The sequence below is a fragment of the Elephas maximus genome, chromosome 3, assembly GCF_024166365.1.
Source record: "Elephas maximus indicus isolate mEleMax1 chromosome 3, mEleMax1 primary haplotype, whole genome shotgun sequence".
Classification (NCBI taxonomy): Eukaryota; Metazoa; Chordata; class Mammalia; order Proboscidea; family Elephantidae; genus Elephas; species Elephas maximus.
Window position 1 is genome coordinate 160,335,121 of NC_064821.1, and position 20,692 is coordinate 160,355,812.

Genomic DNA, 20,692 nt, shown 5'->3' on the forward strand with positions numbered 1-20,692 from the left:
GGCAACCTACTAGACTTTCTTCCAGTCTAAAGCGCTACTACTAACATACTCGAAAGGGATTCTCCCTCAGGACAGCTTGCAAAAAGACTGGGTCTCTTCGAAAACACAAGAACCAATCCCCACCCTTCTCCTGGCTCCACCTGCTCTGCTAAGACTGCACTCCCCCGGCTGCCGCACGAACCCCGCCCGGAAGCCGTGGGCATGCGCGGCTAGCAAAGGCAGCCGCGGGACTAGGACTGGCTCCCCGAGCCGACGTCAATCAAGGCAAGACAGCTCCGCCCTCCTCAAGATGGCGCTGCACTTAACGCGGAAGACGCGTGGGTGCTGGGGCTTCATCCGGGCACTTCATACAGCAACCAAAATTGCTCCTGCTCTTCAGGTAACCGAAGGCTACCTTTTTCCCGTCGGCTTCTTACCCTGTCAAGTCCTTCTCATTCCCCTCCCCTCCTTCCAGTAACTTCTCTCTTCCCGCCTTCCCCGGGAAAGTACCGAGCCGCTTCTTAACCAGGGTCGACTCGCCTAGACTGGTCTTAGTTGGAGCGTGGCAACGTTGCAAGGGTGCGTGTTGACGTAACGTCTTCCTGGTGGGAGAAGTGCGCCACTATCTGCCACATAGTCACCGCCTCTTGCCTTGGTTTCGCTCTACCGCCGTGGTTGCCCGGCAACGCGGGAAGCCAGACTGTTGAGTTAAGTTATCCCAGACCCAAGATTCGGTCATTCCTGTACTGCTCTCCTTCTCCTGGTTCTGTTAGTATGTTTAACGTCCTTTCCTAACAGCAGGCCCAGAGGCCATCCAAGAAATTAGGAGAGACGCCTCGTTAGGGATTGGGCAGTGTAGACAGTGGGCTGCCACATTGCGTCGTCCTATCCTGGGCACGGCAGCACTGTTGCTGCCGTTAGTCTTGTGCTGGGACCGTGGCATGGCCTATTAGTGCATCAATATGAGAGGTTTTACCCTCATAACAGAGAGAGAGAGAGATAAAAATGTTTGAATGAAAGGGAAATTACACACATATTTTTCCCCCCTTTCACTTATTCAGACATTTTCTAAACGTCTTCAAAGTATAATCGCAGTGGTAGGCACTTAGACATACATTATCTAGGGAGACACCTCTGGGAATTAGAAATTTAAGATTCTGTGACTAGTAGGTGTTTTCTTTGCATCCTTGCATATTCATTGTCATAATGCATAGGTGTGAGTATTCTGGTATATCGCAGAGAACACTAGACAGGAAATTAGGAAATCAGAGATCAAGGGCTTTGTCTGCCATTTGCTAGCTGTGTAATGTGAGAAGTCACTTAATCTCTCTGGGTTTATTTTCCTTAGCAAAATGGGACAGAGAGGGGACTGACTGACAGGTAATGTTCCTTCAGACTTTGGAAAATCATGATTATGAAACTAAATTAAAACCAATGAGATTAATTATAAAAACCAATATTGAAGTTCAACATATTTTTTCTTATCTTGTATATTAACTTTCGGAGCTTCAGTTTTCTTCATCTGTATGGACTTCACAAGATTCTTGTAAGGATAGAAAAAAAATTTTTTTTTTCTATATGGGAGATAACGTACTGGAAAGTTCTTTGTCAACAAAACAAATATTCAAATGTTATTTTTATATTTTAGGCAACAATGTAAGAATTGATTGAAAACTAGGTAAACTCATCAAGTACTTCTAATACTTGAGGGTTTGATTCTGCAAAACCACCCAAATGTTGCTGATTCGTTACTGTAGTTAGTAGTAGCACATTAAAACTTTTGCTTCCAAAGTAACTAAGCCTTAGACCCAAACTTCCCCTTCCGGACTCAACAGTTGAGGATTTCATGAGAATGGAAAATCAAAAGAGACACAAACTAGAATCCATTAGTAATTCCTCAGGGAAGTTTAGGGCACTAAATCATAAATGTTAAAAGATTTCTTAAACCTCTACTGTTGTTTCAGTGCCATTATGAATAAATGGAGTTACTCTTAATCAACTAAATTTCAATTGTTGCAAGATGTAGAATTTCCAGGACAAATTAACATTTTCAAACCTTTAATTTTGCTTTGAGTACAGTAACAATCAAATAAGATAAGTTAGTGGGAGCATTTTTTAAGCATAAATCTATATATATTCTCAGCCATTAAAAATTTTTGAAAGCCTGTCACAGTCCTTTGAAAGAATTGAGAAGAGAAACAAAATTATGTTTATATTGTGATTTCAGTATCTTATTTGTATGTAAAGTTTATATAAATACATACACAAAAAAAAGACTGGAAGGAAATAACTTATTTTGCTTTGATCTCTCTAAATAGTTAATTAAAAGTTATTTGTCTCTTTTAGACTTTCTGTACTTTGCACATGTTCTGTGTTGAGGCTATATCACATTTATACTCAGAAAAAAAGCTTTTGAAGCATAAATCTCTATATAAATGTGTAGTTTTAATATCATCTGTCATATTTTAGTTCTCCAAGAGAGATACTTACCCAACAGTAATATTATTAAAATGGCTTAGAAAAGGACTACTGAAAATTTATGGCCACTTTTCCTGTATGTATATTCTTTTCCTCTTGAAAAGTTTCCTTTGAAGTCAAGGGGATTCTGTGAACAGATGCAGAAATATGTGAAGGAAGAATTCGGTTCTTAAACCAGATGCGTTAGACATTTTTATGATATCTCATACCTTTGTGGAAAACAAAAATTATTTTGCATGAGACTAGTACAATAGAAAGAAATATATATTTATCATATGGACGAGTCTATCAAATACCAAGAAATAGCGATGTTGTTTATTATTAATTTTGTCTGTGCAGTTGCCTCCTGAGGTGAGAAGCAAAAGTAGATGAGCCATAAACCCCCCCAACCCTAGTGCCGTCGATGAGCCATAGCAGTGCTTTATTAAAAACTTTGACTGATACAGTACTGTGATTCCTAGGTTATTTCACTGTTTTCTTAAAAAAGCAAAATCTTGGGTAATAAGCTTGGTATTGGAGAACTTTAGTCATCTCTGTGGCAGGTTTTTGTCCCTCAAGGCTAAGTTCAAAATAAAATAAGAGAACTGGAATAGCAGTGTATCAAGGCCTACTCATTACAGAACATCTACAGTTTATATGAAAATGGTTTATTTTGCCAGGTGTTGCCTGACAGAAAACTGTTGAAGTCTGACAAGATGAGAGTAGTCAGAGAGTCAGAAGAATGAATATCTGACATTACGTTGAAATGCCGAAGGCATTAGATAAATTTAAGGCTGTCATCATTGGCAAAACACAAAATCCACACTTCTTTAAGCATTAACCTGTAATCGTATTGTGCAAAGAGTATAATATTGATAGCTAATAAACTTTTTCAAGAATTTTTGTAACCATTCAGTTGAAATATAAAATGTCCATGTTTTATTGCAAATGAACAGCACTCTTCATTATTAGATGCCCTCAATGTGGGTTTGGTCCATATTAACCTATAGTTGCTACTGTTAATGACCACTAAGTATAGCCGTTAGTCCAAGTGATATCTGCAAAGAATCACAGCAAGGTTGTTGTTTTATTAACCTCTCTTTTTTTTAAACTCGCTTATTTTAAAAATAATTTCAAATTCACGGAAAAGTTGCAAAAATAGTAAAAAGAATTCCTATAAACCCGTTATCAAGGTTCCTCTTGTATAGTCATTAAAAACCTAACCTATTGCCGTCGAGTCAATTCTGACTTATAGCGACCCCATAGGGCAGAGTAGAATTGCCCCATAGGGCTTCCAAGGAGTGCCTGGTGGATTCGAACCTTAGACCTCTTTTTTAGCAGCCGAACTCTTAACCAACACACCGCCAGAGTTTCCTGTAAAATCATAGCAATTATCAAAACCAAGAAATTAATATTGGCACAATAGTGTTAACTCAGATCCAATTCAAATTTCACCAGTTTTCCCACAGATCCTTTTTCAGTCCAGGATCAAATCCAGGATCTCACATGGCCAATTTAGTAGTTATGTCACCTTCGTCTGCTCCAACCTTTGACACTTCCTCTATCTTTCATGATCTTGGTACCATTGAAGAATACTGGTCAGTTATTTTATAGGATGTCTCGCAATTTGAGTTTGTCTGATGTTTTCTCATGATTAGACTGAGGTTATAGATTTTTGACAAAAATACCACAGACGAAATGTTGTTCATAACAAGGCTTTAAGGCAGGTGCTATTGCTGTCTAGTCAATTCTATCTCATTGCCACCCTGTAGGACAGAGTAGAGCTACCCCATGGGGTTTCCAAGGAGCAGCTGGTGGATTTGAACTGCTGACCTTTTGGTTAGCAGCTGAACTCAACCACTGCACCACCAGGTCTCCAAGGCAGGTATTAACATCTTGTTTTTAAAGATGAGGAAATGGGCTTTAGTTACGTAACTTGCCCCTTGTCACACAGCTAATTAATGGTGGGATTTGGATGGTAAAATTTAGTATTGGCATTTCATATTTCACAATTATTTATTATCATAGGTTTTTATGATTTTCATAACATTGAGTTGGAGTGGTATTCCCAGTGACTTTTCTCTTAGCTTTTCTTTTCCATGTATTGTCCATCCAACGTGCAACATGAGCTAATCAGCATGGAAGGCTACCAGGAACGACTGGTTATAGCCATCTGAAAATTTTGCTAGTTGATAACTGTGTCATTTTGACCAGGCTACTCACTCTGTGTGTCATTTTCTCACATGGAAAATAAGGATGTTGGATGAATCAACTCTACAGTCCTTTTAAGCTCAGTCTGTGAGTCCATTTACTTAAAATACTCTTTAGGTCAGTTGCCTTGTGAACGGACTTAGCTTATTAGAAACTCTTCTTTGAAAATGTCTTCGAGTAGCTAATGGAAACTACCGATGATAACTGCTGAAATATAGCGATGGAACAGTAGATAAATGCTGCAGATGCTGGCCTAGCAACTGTCATAGCTGCTACAGCTAGGAAATGGTGATGGCCATGATACTGCTGACCCCTAAACCTTTTCTCAGTATATCTGTTAGGATAGATTTAATTTCAGGTTACAGAAGAACCATTTGTAGAGGCTTAAAATGTGTATGTCTTTCAGAGAAGGAACTAACATTGAGTGAGTGCCAGCTGTATGCTAAAGTGTCATGCTATGTGCTATACACATTCATCTTACTGACTTTTCAGAACAATCCAATGAATGATATTCATATTATAAAAGACAAAATAAGGCTCAGAGAGCTTAGGTAACTTTTCCAAGTCACAAAGCTAGTAAATGGCAGTTCCAGGATTCAAACCCAGCCTTGCCTGACTCCAAAGCCTGTGCTTTTCCCACTGTTGTTAGTTGCTGTGAAGTTGGCTCCCATTCATGGTAACTCCATGTACAACAGAATGAAGCGTTGCCTGGTTGTTGGGTATGCTCAAGTCCATTGTTGTCACTGTGTATTTTGAATGTCCTCCAACCTACAGGATTCATTTCTTAGAAGTATATTTGGCAATATTCTGTTATCCATAGGGTTTTTATAAGCTAATTTTCAGAAGTAGATAGCCAGGCCTTTCTTCCCAGTCTGTCTTAGTCTGGAAGTTCCACTGAACCCTGTCCACAACGGGTGACCCTGCTGATGTTTAAAATACTAATGGCACAGCTTCCAGCATCACAGCAACAGAAGGCCTCCACAGAACAATAAACTGATAGGTGGAGGGTGGTTTTTCCCACTAGCCCTTTGGTAATCTATTATCAAATAAAATCTTGTGTGAATCTCTTTAGAGAAAACAGGTAAAAGCAGGGCTTCCCTGATTTAAGAATTAGAGGAGTATCCACAGCACTGCTTGCTTGACTTCCCTCTTCCCCCGCTTCAGCCTCTCTTCCGCCATACCAGACACTCCAGGGGCCTCTGAGATGGTGCCAGACAATCTTGGATTTTTTTAAATGTAGTTTGGAAAACACTGCAGCTTCCTTTAATGTGCAAGTGAGTTTGTTGTCTCAGTACCACATATGATGGATGGATTATTTTTAAGGAGTTGCCCTGTAAATTAGTAGTTTAGGAGTATTTACTTTGATATGTATGTGTTTTATAATTAAAATGCAATATTTGTTCTATTTATCTTAGGCTACATAAGTATGTGAGGTACACAGAGTCAGTTTTGTCCTTCCTCCCTCCCGCCTTCCTTTCTTCCCCCTTCCTCCCTTTCTCCCTGCCTTCCTTCCTTCTTTCCTTTCTTACTTTCTTTTTTCTTCCCACACAGTTTATTATTGTATAATACGCTAATCCTTGTGCATAAAGATGATGCTATGGATTCACTCTCAGAGTCACTATTGTAACTAAACTTAGCCTCGAGCCCACTCACAAAGGACAGTCACTCCAGTTCTGCTCTTGATTCTCTTCTGCCAGCACCACTCAGGGGCTCAGGGGCTTCTCTTCTAGAGACAACCTTCCTCCTGAGTTTCCATGGGAGACGTTTACCCGTTTAGGGTAGAAGCTGCTGTGCTGCAATGTGAAACACGACGGAGGGAGATAATTTATAGGCACAAGGATGCTACACTGACTCCAGCTTGACTTAATTAAACTCCAATCAGGCATTCACCCTTTTCTCTCCATAGCGTCACCTAGGAATATCCTGTCTTTTATCCACAGTCTGAGGCCTAACCCTCTTTTTCTTAACTTCCCTGCTTACCGAGTGAGGTAAGGTCATACCTAAGTCTTCTTACTGCCCCGTCACCTGAGTTCTGTTGGTCCTCTGGTCATTCACCAGACTTCATCTTTTAGCTCTCTCTTTTTTAGTTTTCCTTGCTTCACTTGAACTGCCCATGTCCAGTTAAATCTACTTCTGTTGGCTAATGAAGTGCATTTTTGACTGCCCCTCTGTTTCGTTTAAAAAAAAAAAAAAAAAAAATGAATCAAGCCACTCTGTGCCTGGACACCAACCAGTTTTCAAGAATATCAGTTTGTCCTCCCCACTTTTGTCCTGGTGTTCTGACTGACTCATTACAATGCTAGGCAACTCCACTGCTGAATGAGTGGGTTACATCGCCTCTTACCCCAGTTCCTTGAGGTGATCATTGTAGAATTTTCATCAGGATATTTAAACACATAATATAGCCAGCTGTACTGTTTAAACCATTTTCAAGTCATCAGTAATAATACCTTATTTTAATGTAGCACTTTGTAACAGTTTCCAAAATGCTTTATGTATTTTTTTTTTTTTTTTACTATTTTAATGGAAATTTTTATTGGGCAATTGCTATATGTGTTCTCATTTAATCTTGAGTACAACATACACAAAGTTTCATAATATAACCATTTACAAGTTTTATTCACTGATTACATTTTCATTGTGCCTTCCCATTTATACCAGTTTTATAGTGATGATGAAGCTAAATAAGTAAATATCAGTATTCTTTAAAGTTCAGCTGAATGGGGCTTATTTGTACTAAAATTAATGTTGAATTCTTTTGGGGGCCCCGATCTGATAGGGCAGGGATAATTTCAGTTATTATTAAACATGATGATGGTGGGCAGTGGTAATGATAGCAGACATTTTTTGGTTGCTTATCTTGTGCCAACCATGGTTTTAAGCACTCGAGATGCAATAGCTCCTTTAATCCTCATAGCGCAATGAAGTAGGTGCTGATATTAGCCCCATTTTATAGTTAAAAAAGCTGAGAAGGTAAATAACTCACCCAAGGTCACATAGCTAACAAGTCAGAGCCAAAATGTAAACCCAGGTAGACTGATTCCAAACCCTGTGTACTAACTACAATAAAACAACGGTAAATTCTGAAACAGATTCCATGTATTAATTTGCTGATAACTAACTGCCTTACAACCTTTAAATCTGTTTCACAAAGGCCGTTTTTATATCTTGCCATGGCAACATGCACAGTAGAAATTATAAATCATACTCTGTTGTTGCTGTTTCTACATCTTGTTTGGCTTGATGAATTACGAGAAAGGAGCAAAGCTGTCTTGTAAATTTATCTCCATGTCTCTATTTGGCTACTGCCACTAGGATTACCCTGTGTAAAATAAGAGCTTTTAACACATGAGTCCCAAGGTGCATGTAGGAAGTTCTGTTTATACACAGTCTATAGCTAAAAGGTCAACCTGTGCAGAGCCTTGCAGGCAGAGGGGAGGTGGTGAGTGCCAAAGCTGATGGATGACCAGGGGACCACTATCTAGGGTCTAGCTGGGATTTATGGCCAGAGTACTTTCTTCAAGAGGTAGCCGAGGTGCAAAGTGGAAAGATAGAAGAGATGAAAGTAGTTAGCGTTGTGGGCCATTTTATGCAAGGGAGAAGTTAGAATTTTATTCTAAAGGATTCTCATTCCAAGGAGCTCTTCAAGAGGTCTTTAATTCACTAATCGTAGATGACAAAAATGAATTATTACCAATTAGTACATTAATTTGGATGCTCGTGAAGGTTTAAAGTTGGCGGCATTGAGTAAAACTTATTTTATACACCAAACGAAGGGCTCTTCATAAACTTGGACTTATATTCCCCATGAGCAAAGACTTTGCATGGACCGTTCTACTTTATATTCATTCCGCCCCACACCCTACAAGCTATGTTACTTTGAAGCTCTTCTGGGAAACAGCAGAATGTAATGGCGAAGGGAAATGAAGCTGTTTACCCAAATCCCTGATCTGGATTTCTGTCCTCCCATGGGGAGAGTGGTCTCAGCAGCCAGTTCATAAATTTGCTAAAAGAGGGAAGAGGTCTCTTGAGCTAGGGCTGAGTGTGCATTACGAAGGTGGAGATCTGAGGGCATGTTAAGGATCAGGCTACTTGGCAGTCCTGGTGAGAGGGCCAGATTGGCCCTGTGGATACTAGTTACCTCACCATCTTGGTTGTGAAGGAAAATACCTCTCCAGAGGCAACCTTGGCCTCTCCAATGGCTGGTAACTTTCCAGCCAATTCCATGCTGCCAAGCTGTGAAACGTTCAGACTCGGTAACTAGGGAAGCAAGTTTATAGAATATGAACATTCACACGAACATTATACTTGTCATCTTAGAGAAGTGTGGTAAAGCAGAAGGCACGTGACTTCGGATTATTCAGGCTCAGCTCTACCACATACTAGTTGTGTGATGCCGGCCAAGTTACTTGACCTCACTAAAGCGGAGTTTTCTCCTCTGTAAAGTGTTAATAATAATTCTTACCTCATAGGAATATTACATGGATTTGAGGTCCTGCCATATATATAAAGTCCCTTGGCCAGTCCACAGCCCCAATGGGTCGTCAGTACTTGATAATAATTATTTCTTCAGTAATATATAATTTTACTCAGCAACCTTTCTCCCTCTAAACTTATCTGTCTTAATAGGACCCCCTTTCTCCATACCTTCCCCCTCCCCACAAAAAAAAAAACAAAAAACCCTCAGCTCTAATTATGTTGCTCCTTTGCTCAGAAACTTTTGGAGGCAGCTCAGAAAGTCTAGACTCTTTATAGCCCCACATTCAAGGTCTTCCACAGTCTGGCTGCAAAACACCTCTCTATAGCCCATTGCTGTCTTACATAGATCCTTTGCCTTGGGGTTCATAAATTTCCAAGTTAGCTCATAGCTGTTCCCTTTTACTCCTTTGTTACTGTCATTATCTCTTTTGGAAAGGCCTTTCTTCTCATCCTCTCTGTCCGTGTTAGACTATTTAAAAACAAAACAAACAACAACAAAACCCATATATAGGTTCCAGAAAGCTTTGGTTCTAAAGCTGAAGATGTTGCTCCCATTGTGAAATTCTGTAGGACTTTGCACTTTGCTCATAGAAATGAACACCTCCTTCCTTGTATTCTGTCTCTGTTTGTGGACATTTGCTTTAAGGGTGGATGGAAGAGTGTGTACTTTTTTATTTAGACCTTTTGTGAACACACCAGCAGGAAGCTGTTCTGTATACCTTGTTTCCCAGGTATAGCAAGAGGCTGCCACTTCACTCAGCAGGCAGTGTGTTCCTGGAGGCCATCATCAGCTGTGAAAGACAAGGCAGGCAGGCTCCTTCTTGTTGAGCCTTGGCTGTGATAACTATATGTGCAAGAAAATGAGTTAATTACTACTGTTAAGTCCTTGGCATAAAAATTCCTGTCCAGGAAGCTCAATAAATATTTATTGAGTGAAGGAATTCAATGAAAAATAGAATCAGTGAAATAATACATGAGAGAGTGACGAGCATTGGCATCGAGCAGATTGTTGAATTTAAACCATCGTTTTTGTGTGTACTTTTATGTATTTAATTAAGGAAGATACTCAGAGATTTGCTGCAGTTAGTAAGCAATCTGAAAAATGTTCCAGTATCCAGATTTTTTTTTTTAATGATTGGAAGATAATACTGATTTTATTTTGAATGATTTTCCAAGTAGGCTATGAATTTCCAACCTGTTGTAACTGCCTTTTATTGCCACTCTAGCCCTAATTTTATTTTTCATAGATACAGCTCTTTATACTGGAGTTTGCTACCTCTGTATTATTTATACTGGAGTTTGTTGCTTCTGTATAGAGAAAAGTGTTGAGACATACTCAGGATTAAAAGAAAACTTTATTTGAAGCATAGTTTTGTCTCAAGAGACTGGTTCGGTAAGTGTGCTATATTATCTACACAAATGACGAGTTTTTTTCTTTAATAATCCAGAGTCTGCTTTCTTCAAATCATGAAGGAAATAAAAAACTTTTCTTGTGTGTCTATACTGCCTTTTTGCTCACTTGCCCATCTGAAGTCTCTTAAAGCAACCTGCCTAGCCCCTCTACTCTATATTAGTATGCTGTACATAGATACAGAAAACAACCACAAGTCTCACTGCAGCATTACACGACATAGACAGTAAGGCCATTTGTAAGCTTCCCATCTAATGCAATTTTATGCACTATGATAAGAGTGGAGCCCTGGTTGCACAGTGGTTAAGAGCTACGGCTACTAACCCAAAGGTCAGCAGTTCGGCAGTTCGAATCCACCCACCACTTTGAAATCCTTTGGGACAGTTGCCATGTGTTGGAATCAACTTGATGGCAACAGGTTTTTTTTTAAATGATAAGAGTAGAGTGATATGATTCAAGCAGAATTTGTATCTGTGTTGTTGTTAGCTGTTGTTGAGTCTGCTCTGACTCATGGCAATCTTATGTATAACAGAACAAAACGTTGCCTGGTTCTACGCAATCTTCATGGTCTTTGGTGTGTTTCAGTTTATTGTTGCAGCTATTGTGTCAATCTGTCTCATTGAGGGTTTCCCTCCTTTCTGCTGACCCTCTTATGACCAAGGTATTATAGAGAATTTATGGTTTTTTTTTTTTTTTTCTTTTAAAGTGGCATTTTATTAGTTGATCAGAAAAGTTTTATTGCTATACTTGTTTACCAATTTATCATTTATATGCTTAATAAAACCAAAAATCAACCTTGCATAATCACTGAATTATCACACAATATTATGTCCGTGAGAAAGAAGGGATTAATTGCAGCATCTTTCTGATAAATCCTTGAGTACAGTGGCCAGGCATCTTACAAAATCTAGGACCAGTTGTACCCATAAATCTTTAAAGTATTTTGGAAATTCCAACATTTCAGCATCCACATGATGTCTCCCACACTGCTTTTCACATTCTAAAATGGAACAGAAATTCTTTGGCAGACCATCTGTCCTTAATTTTGATTAGGAATATATTAACATATCTATGACTCAAATAGAGACAGTTTGTCCTTCAGTCTTATTTTTTGTCTAAATGGTAGACTTTTTAATCAGGCTTCATTATACGTGTCTTCTTGAAAGTCAGATGCCCATATTTAGATTGACCACATGGAGATATGATCATCCAGCTTCCATTGGGCCACATGCTACAGCGGATGGGGAGAGAGAGGGTTTCCAAAAAGGAACAGAAAAGCCATGGCCACTGAGGGGATTACTGTCAGCTGAATAGCACTTAAATTGGTGTTCTCTATTAGGGAGATCACCAAAAAAAAAGCATGTAAAGTAGAAAAAAACAAACTTAAAAAAAAAAAAAAAAATCAAGGCCTAGGCTGAAGGCCTGAGGGAGAAATCAGAGTTGAAGAACCCAAAAAAGATACAGAGGTGGAAGAAGAACCAACCATTCAGGTGTGGATTCCGAGGATTCTAAGGGAGTACAGGATTTCAGGAAGAAGAAATGGAGAGCAAGATAGTGGTATGATAAGATAAAGACTAAAAACCATTAGATTTTGCAGCTGGTATGTCACTAATATTAAAGCTAATTATAGTGAGATGGGAGATGAGGAGGTGAGAAGTGCCCCTTTGAGAAGCCTGAATGAGAAGGAAGTGTCAGAAATGGGGGAAGGGAGCTTTAAAGAATGACCTGACAAAGGAGATCTTTTGGGGGTGGAGCCTTTTAGGATGGGAGAGAGTTTGAGCATGCTTACAAGAGTCAGTAAAGATGGAAATGTTGAATATACAGGAAAGGAAGGGAAGAAATGTAATCCAGAGCAACTGAATGAGCACTAGGAGAAAGACAAGTCCACTCTGAGGCTGAGAGACAGAGGTAGAGATGAGTGTGGGTCTAGATGAGTTTGACACGAATGGAATGGGAAATTATGGAACTTCAAAACCTGATGGACACAATTTTCTCAGGGGGCTTAAGTCCTGAGGAGATGACATAGATTAGTAGTTTAGTGTGTGGCCTCTGAAATCAGATCGCCTGGGTTCAAATCCAAGTTCTTCCCCTTGATACTTAAGTGTCTTTGGGCAAGTTACTAAACCTCTCCATATCTTGTTTTCTTCATCTTTAAGATGCAAAAGAGCATGGAGTTAAAAGCTTGAACTCTGTAGCAAGACTGCCAGGGTCTGAACCCCAGCTCTACCACTTACTAGCATAGCAGTGTGACTCATGGCTCTGGGGCCAGATGCTTACCTACAAATCACTTAAACTTTCTGTGCCTTAGCTTAGTTTCTTCATCTGTAAAATGGAGACAATAGTATCTACCTCAGGAGGTTGTTATGAGGATTAAATGAGTTAGTACTTATACGTCTCTAGGACGGTATCAGGCACATTATGAGAACTGCATAAGTTAAGAAAAAGGGTTTGATCAGCAGTGTGGGCAGCCTAATTGAGATTGTTGTTGTTGTTACTTGCCATCACGTCGGCTCCAACTCATGGCAATCCCACGTACAACAAAAACATTGCGCAGTCTTGCACCATCTTCATGATCGTGGGTATGTTTGAGTCTGTTGTTGTGGCCACCGTGAGTGCCCTCTAACCTAGAGGGCTCATCTTTCAGCACTATATCAGACAATATTCTGTTGTGATCTGAAGAGTTTTCATTGGCTGATTTTCTAAAGTAGATCTCTAGGCCTTCTTGGTCTGGAAGCACCAGTGAAACCTGTCCACTATGGATGACCTTGCTGGTATTTGAAGTACTGGCAACATATCTTCTGGCGTCATAGCAACACGTGTCATCACAGTGTGACAAACTGATGGGGTCGGGGGTGAATTTGAGATTAAAAACCGTACATTTGAGGTGGTAGATTCTACACTGTTTTGAGATTTTTTGCCAAAAGTGCTCAGCTGTAAACGTATATAAGTGAAATGGAGTTTTCTTTGGCTGTTGGAACATAATGCCAGAGGGAGTTGAGATTGCTAATGAGAGCATAGTCCAAGTGAGCATAGTCTTGGGGGTTAGGTTGGGTAGAAAAGAAGAGGGGCCAGATGGAGACTGTAGCACCAGGAGAAATGGAGAAATTAGAAATGGAGAGGCTCATATTTCTAAATGAGCTCAGAGAACAGGTACAGTAGAAATCAAAGCATGAGAAAGTTGAAAGGTAGGAAGTTACAGGCTGAGTAAAATATTGACATTTACCCAAATGGAGTAATTCTGGATGGTGATAAGGTCCAGGGAATGACCGTGAGAATTGGTGGCTGAGGTTGAAGATACCAAGCAACTATGTTTGATGCTAGCGTTTGATGCTACTTGATCATCAAGCTCTATTGGATAATGGCACAAACTGGGGTACAAGGAAAAAGATTGAGGCAGCTTTCTAAGCCTCTAATCAATTTGTTGTTGTTGCCATTGACTTGATTCTGACTCATGTTGAATCTATGTGCGTTAAAGAGGAGGGGAGATAACCACAAAGAGAAGGGGCTGAATAAGTGTAAACATCTACTTCTTTCCCTTTTATATGGTCATGTGATATAGTGGTTAAGCATACAGCTGCTGACCAGAAGGTCGGCAGTTTGAATCTACCAGCTGCTCCTTGGAAACCCTATGGGGCGGTTCTACTCTGTCCTGTAGGGTCGCTATGAGTCAACTCAACAGCCATGGTTTTTTTTTTTTTGTTTGGTAGGATATTGTGGACCATTTGTACTCTGTGTTTCCTGAGCTGTTAAAAGACCTTGTTCAATAGAGTAATATTTGGATATGTTACCCTCGTGAATTCGTACTCATATCTAATTCATAGAGCAATAAGGTCATGAGTATTTTATATGTATCTATTTATTTAAAAAATATTCATTGAACATTAATTATGTGTTAGGTGTTAGAGATGGAGCAATGAAGAACACAGATGAAAATCTTATGTTCCAGTGGGAGAGATAGGCCATAAACATGTATGCCGTCTAACTACTGGTATATGTTTTGTTAGATGGTGATAAGTGATGTAGAGGAAAAAATAAGGCAGGGACAGTGAATGGGGACAGCCAAGGGGTATTGTAACTTTAAATTGGGTGCTCAGCAAAGGCCTCCAAGAAGGTGACATTTGCGGAGAGAACTGAAGGTGGCAGGATACGTACAAGGTAAATATCCGGGGAAGGAGCATACAGACAGAGCAAACAAGAACGGAAAGGCCATGAGGTGGACGCTTACGTGGCATGTTTGAAGACCACCAAGGAGGCCAGTGTGACCGGGGCAGAACGAGCATTTTCTTTATTTAAAAGTGCAGTGGTTAAACAGTAGTTAGCCGAAAGGTCGGTGGTTTGAACCTACCAGTTGCGGAGGGAAAGATGTAGCAGTCTACTTCCGTAAAGATTACAGCCTTGGAAACCCTGTTGGGCAGTTCTACCTTTCCTATAGGGTCGCTTTGAGTCAGAATCAACTCAATGGTAAGAGGTTTTTATATAGCATTTACTGTATATCAGATGCTTTTCTAAATGCTTTGTAAATATTAACTCATTTGATAACAACCCTATAAAAATAAGGAAGTGCTATTATTAGCTCCATTTTGTAGGTAAGGATTCATAAAATAGATATAACTTGTCACACATACAACAAAATGCACACAGCTAAAGCAGTGAAGAGCCAGGATTTGAACCTCGGACTGGTTTTGCATTACGCTACCTGTTATAGTAGCGTGACGTGAAATAAGATGGCTGATAAGAAGGTGGGTATGAGGAGGTCAACTGGGTAGAATCTTATAAGCAGTTGTAGAGACTTTTGGCTTTTACAATGAAACAATTAGAAGGCTTCATGTGGAGGAATGACATGATGTGGCTTAGAATTTAAAACCTCACTCTGGCTATTATGTTAAAAATAGAATATAGGGGAGCAAGGATAGAAGCAGTTAGGAGGTCAGTACTAAAATTCAAGGCAGAGATGATGGTGGCTTGGACTAGGGTGAGTGGCAGAGACGGTTTCATGAAAAGTGGCCAGATTCTGGATATTTATTTTGTAAGAGGTAGAGACAATAAGATTTTCTGACTGCTTAGATGTAGGATGAAAGAGAGAGAGGAGAGTCAAGAATAATTCCAAGGTTTTTGGCCCCAAGCAACTAGAAAAATGAATTTGCCGCTTACTGGAAAAAAAAAAAAAAAAAATTTTTTTTTTTTTTTAGAGATGGTAAAGGCTGCAAGAGGAACACAACTTTGAGGGGGGGCAGAGATCAGAAGTTGGATTTTAGACATGTTGAGTTTAGATGCCTAGTGAACATCCAAGTGGAGATGTCCGGTAAACAGATATATGAGACTAGAGTTGAGGAGAGAAGTCTAGACTAGAGATAGAAATTTGGGCGTCCAGACTTTGTGCAGTATAGACTGCTTAAAGCCATGAGATTGGGTGTGATCCTCTAGGGAGTGTGTTAGGAAGAGAAGAAGTCCAAGTATTAAGCCTGTGAGCATTCTGACGTTAAGAGATTGAGATGATGAGAAGAACAGCCGAGATGGGAGTAGCCAGATAGGTAGAAGAAAGCATAGGAGAAGGTGACATCCTAGAAACCAAATGAGGAAAATGTTTTATAGACTAACTTGGGTGCACACCCACGTATGGCACACGCACACACATACACACACGCCACATATTGTATATGAAGATAGTAAGATGAGGAGTACCAGATACTTTTCTTCACTAATTACCATAGCCTCTACTTGCAGGAACATTCAATTGTGAAGTCAAATTATTAAATGAGGTAGCTTAGTGGGTAGCATTAGGGGATTCATTGGATCACCTTATTGGCTAGTGTTATCAAGCCAGTAACCCAAAGGTCCATCTCTAGTACAGGACGTACCTGCTCCTCGGGCAACGTATTCCTGGCCTGTATCACAGCATGATTTTCATTAGACAGTTCTATAAAACACATGGTGAAGATTTTCCCAATAAAGCTTCATTTTCTAAGCTTCCATCCCTCAAGGGGGCATACTCTTTCTTTAGATATGTTCATGTATCTAATCCTGTTCCTATTAAGTCTTGTCTTCAGGGTTCTTGTATTTTTGGAAGGTGGAGGAAGGGAGGGTCACTAGTTCCTCTGATTAGAATGTCGACCTTCTACCCAGAAAAATGTGGACACTCACTCTCAAAATTGCGTGTACAGTTTCACAAATCCATAAACCCAGGTTAAAAATTTCTGCTTTCAGTTGACCTATATGTTTTATAGACTGACTCACAGAAGATAAACTTACTTCTTTCTTTTCAAATATTGAACTCTCTTCTCGTTGCCTCCTCTACCTCTAACTACAAAGCTGGTCTTCAGATCTATGCCATAGGGTTTTTATGTGAAATTGTTTTATAACGAGCTATTTCTGCTACTTCAGTAAGTAAAACCTTGTCTGGAGAGTGAGGCAAACCTTCATGCCACATTCCTTCCTGGACAAATGGCTTTATATGAAGTTCTAGTGGATGTTTATCAGACAACATAAATGTGTAAGACTCATACTACGCAATTCTGAAATTCAGCCTCTTAAGGTGTGAGAATCTTGCTATAAGATGGTGCCGCCTAAACATGTAGGAGCACACACACACACACACCCACACCCACACCCCGTATTTTTATGCAAATAATATACACCTTCTACATTGGCTCGCCAACTACGTCCCCCCTCCCCCAGGTATTTTTATAAGTGCACTGTACTAATTTTTTTTACAACGACATGAAAAAAAAAATTGGCATAGCAGCACTTACGAAAATGCCTTGCAGAGGGAGTGTGCGGTTGGCAAACAAACAGAAGACGTGTGTTATTTGCATGAAAATTGTGTGTATAAATATATTTCTATACTTGGTTAAAGTTTTACAGGAAATAGAGTAAGAGTGAAAATATTTGCCTGAAAGGGGAGTGGGGAGAGCTGTCCAGAATATCAAGAGCAACACCCCATCTGAACTTCACAGAAAGTGTCAGGACAGCATCAGTAATTAGAACTGATCAGATATTTGGCTGTCCTTTTCAACCAGAAGATGGGTTTGAACCAGATTACCACATCCATGGTTTAGTTTTGAAGAGAGTTGAAGGAGAGAGAGGGAGAGAGAAAAAAGCCAATTATTTGTCTCTTTGTTCAAAGGTCTCTCTTTGTGTTGTAGATCCCTTAAAAGCTCGTAGAGGAGCCAGCCTTTCATATCCATTAAGGTTAGCCCTGAAACTGTTGAATTTGATCTCTTCCATTTGCCATCTGGATACAGTAGAGAAAAAGCTATTCTGCATTGGGTTGCTGGACACCATCCAGAAAATAATATGTCAGGGGCATCAAAGGCTTGAGGCACTTGGTCTAGTCTCTCTAATGATCACAGGCAGGGTCTGCTCTCCAGTTTCGTAGCATGTTTTATTTTTGCAGTGACAATATATATCCCAGTAAAATAGTTCACAAGGATTACTGCCAACTTGTCAAAGCTAGAATTCTTCCATCACATACTTCAAAAAGGGACCAGGTTTTAATTGGGCAAAGCTTGATTTCTAAAATTGAGAAAGTTCCATCTCCACTCATCCCAATCTGTCCCCTTTATTATGAAGAGTGCTTACCCCAAGGACTTTACTTCATAGATTGTTTCATCCCACACACAAATCCCAAATTTGAAATCTTCTTAAGATTGACTTCATTTAAAATCGTATTCATTATCTTCTTTATGAGCAGGGCCCAGTATCTGGCTACCTAATGATCGTGCTGGCGGCTTTCCAGGAATCTGACAACCACATCTCATTATTCACACCAACTGGAGCCAATTGTGGCTGGATTTTATTTTATTTCATTTTTTTTATTCTGTTATTTAAAAATATGGATTGAAAACAACAGCAATGGCATGTTGTTTGGTCTCCACTGGGATCCAGGAGGAGCCTCACATAATAGGATCTATAATATCAGGAGGCATATGGCTGCATTTTAAGGTAGCTGGAGGCCGTCTAACTCAAAGCTCTGATAAAGTAGGCTTTGGTTTGAATCATCGCAGGATCTATTTGGGGATGAACTTATAGCTTCTCCAGTAGGTAAAATTGTAGGGAAATTACCATCTCTCTTACACAGGGATGGAACAGCAGGAAAAGTTGCCAAATCCTAACCACAAATATTACTTTTCCTTGTGGACAAAAATGGTCCCCAAGCTGGTGCAGCTAAATACTGGGGCCACCCCCAACTCTCCTGAGCCAACCTAGGAAGCTGGAGATACACTGCTGGGTTCTGACCAGCTTATTAAAAGGGCCGTCATGAACAGCAGCACTCCGATTTTGTATTTTACTCACATTGTCCAGTAGATCCAAAGTGACATCCTTATTCTGTTCCAAACTGTTACTATCAGTGCTCCTTCTTCTTATGATTCAGGGACTTTTAGAATCTTCCCATTCTCCTTTTCTCCCTTCAGATCTCTTGGAATTGAGAAACGACAAGTAGTTTTCCTAGATTAAGAAAAACAAAATCCCTCCAAACTGTAAATCCAGCAATGCAGTGATGACAATTCATAGCAGCATTATACCTGCTAAAATGTATGCACACACTTGTAGCTTCTATTTGGACACTTTCAGGCTAGCCTATCCCTTTTGGTAGGTTGGTGACTTGTTTCTCCTCTAGTGTTTACCTGCTGTCAGATCCCCTCTCTGTTTTTTGTTTTTTTTTTAAGGAGGAACATCTGTGATATCAAGTCATTACTGAAGCCAGACTTTCTGGCCCTTGCCACCTCCTACCTGTGTTACTTAAGCCCTCTGTGCCTTAGTCACTTTATCTATAAAATGGGAATAATAATGGTGCCTGTCATAGGTTGAGGCATTGGTGGTTCAGCTGTAGAAGTCTAGGCTTCTGTGTAGGAGACCTGGGTTCCATTCTGGCCAATGCCCTTTATGTACAGCCACCACCTTTCTGTCAGTGACACCTAAGCTATGTCCTGAGCTCTCCCCTTCTCTTACCTCACTCTCTTCCAGAGTGAGCTCATCTAGTTCCATGGCTTTAAATACTACAAATATGCTGATGACAAAGTTACGGCTCCAGCTCTCACCTGTGCATAAGCCTACATACCTAATTAGCATTCTCACATAGAAGACTAGCAAACATCTTAAACTTACCTTGTCCAACACAGAACTTTTAATGATGCTTCTCCCTGTTTCCCTACATCGTAGAAAATGATACCCAGTTTCTCCAACTAATACTTAGGATCCATCCTTGGTACCACCTTGTTCCTTAGGCACAGATCCATTCTATCAGCAAGTCTTACTGGATTGCCCATCCAAATTTTTTAGAAATCTGGCAACTTCTCTCTATTTTCCTGTCAAGAACCTAATAAAACCATAGTCCTTGCTTACCTGTCCTCCTCAGGGATCACTCTGCTTCCATTTGTGACTGCCTCTATCCTTTCTTTTTCTTTTGAATTATATTTATAATCTCATAGGAATATTAAACTATGCCTTAAAAAATACAAGAATTGGAAAATTCAAGTGGTATCCACGTAGTTTTAAATTACCAAGTCAAGCTTCTATCCTTTCTTGATCTAGAGGCCAGAATGGTCCTTATAAAATGTAAATCAGATCATGCCACTTCTTACTTAAAATCTTTTTATCAATTCTCAATCCAAGCTCCTTGCCATAGCCTACGAGGCCTTCTGTAATCTGCTCTCTGTCTGCTTTCCCAATCTCATTTCCTGTTAGTCTTTCCCCCTTGCACACGGCACACCAGGAACACTGGCTTCCTCTCTACTTTCGCTGTTTTTATTTTTTCCCCTGGAATATTTTTGCCTTTCTTCTTCTTATAGCTGGTTCTCTTATTCATCAGGTAACAGTTTAAGTGTCATCTCCCCCAAGGAACTTTTTGTGTCCATTCTATCTAAAGTAGGCATTTCCCTATTAGTCTATTATTTTGCCCTGTTTTTCCATCATGGCACTGATCACATCTGTAATTATCATTGTCATCTGTTACTTGTGTACTTTCTTGTTTTAGGTGTCTTCCTGGAATTTAAGCACCGCAATACCTGGATTGCATTATAGCTGTTTAGGAAATACTTGATGAATGAGTGAATGAATTAACTATTTCTCACACTGATTTAGTGGTCTTAGGAGTCAGTTAATCTCTTGAGATATCAGTTTTTGCATCAGAAATGTGTTGCCATTTGACGTACTGAT

The 20,692-nt window shown here is 39.8% G+C and overlaps 1 protein-coding gene across 3 annotated transcripts in view; it reads left to right on the forward strand.

The window, feature by feature from the left end:
- Nucleotides 1–238: 238 nt before the first annotated feature.
- Nucleotides 239–20,692, forward strand: part of WARS2 (tryptophanyl tRNA synthetase 2, mitochondrial) — a 108,136-nt gene continuing 87,682 nt past the window's right edge. The window contains exon 1 of one of the 3 annotated variants that reach the window (XM_049879960.1): nt 239–379. In XM_049879960.1, the coding sequence (XP_049735917.1) occupies nt 290–379 (90 nt within the window). In that variant the 5' untranslated portion in view covers nt 239–289. The remainder of the gene's footprint in view (nt 380–20,692) is intronic. The other 2 variants (XM_049879958.1, XM_049879961.1) reach the window with 2 other exon arrangements.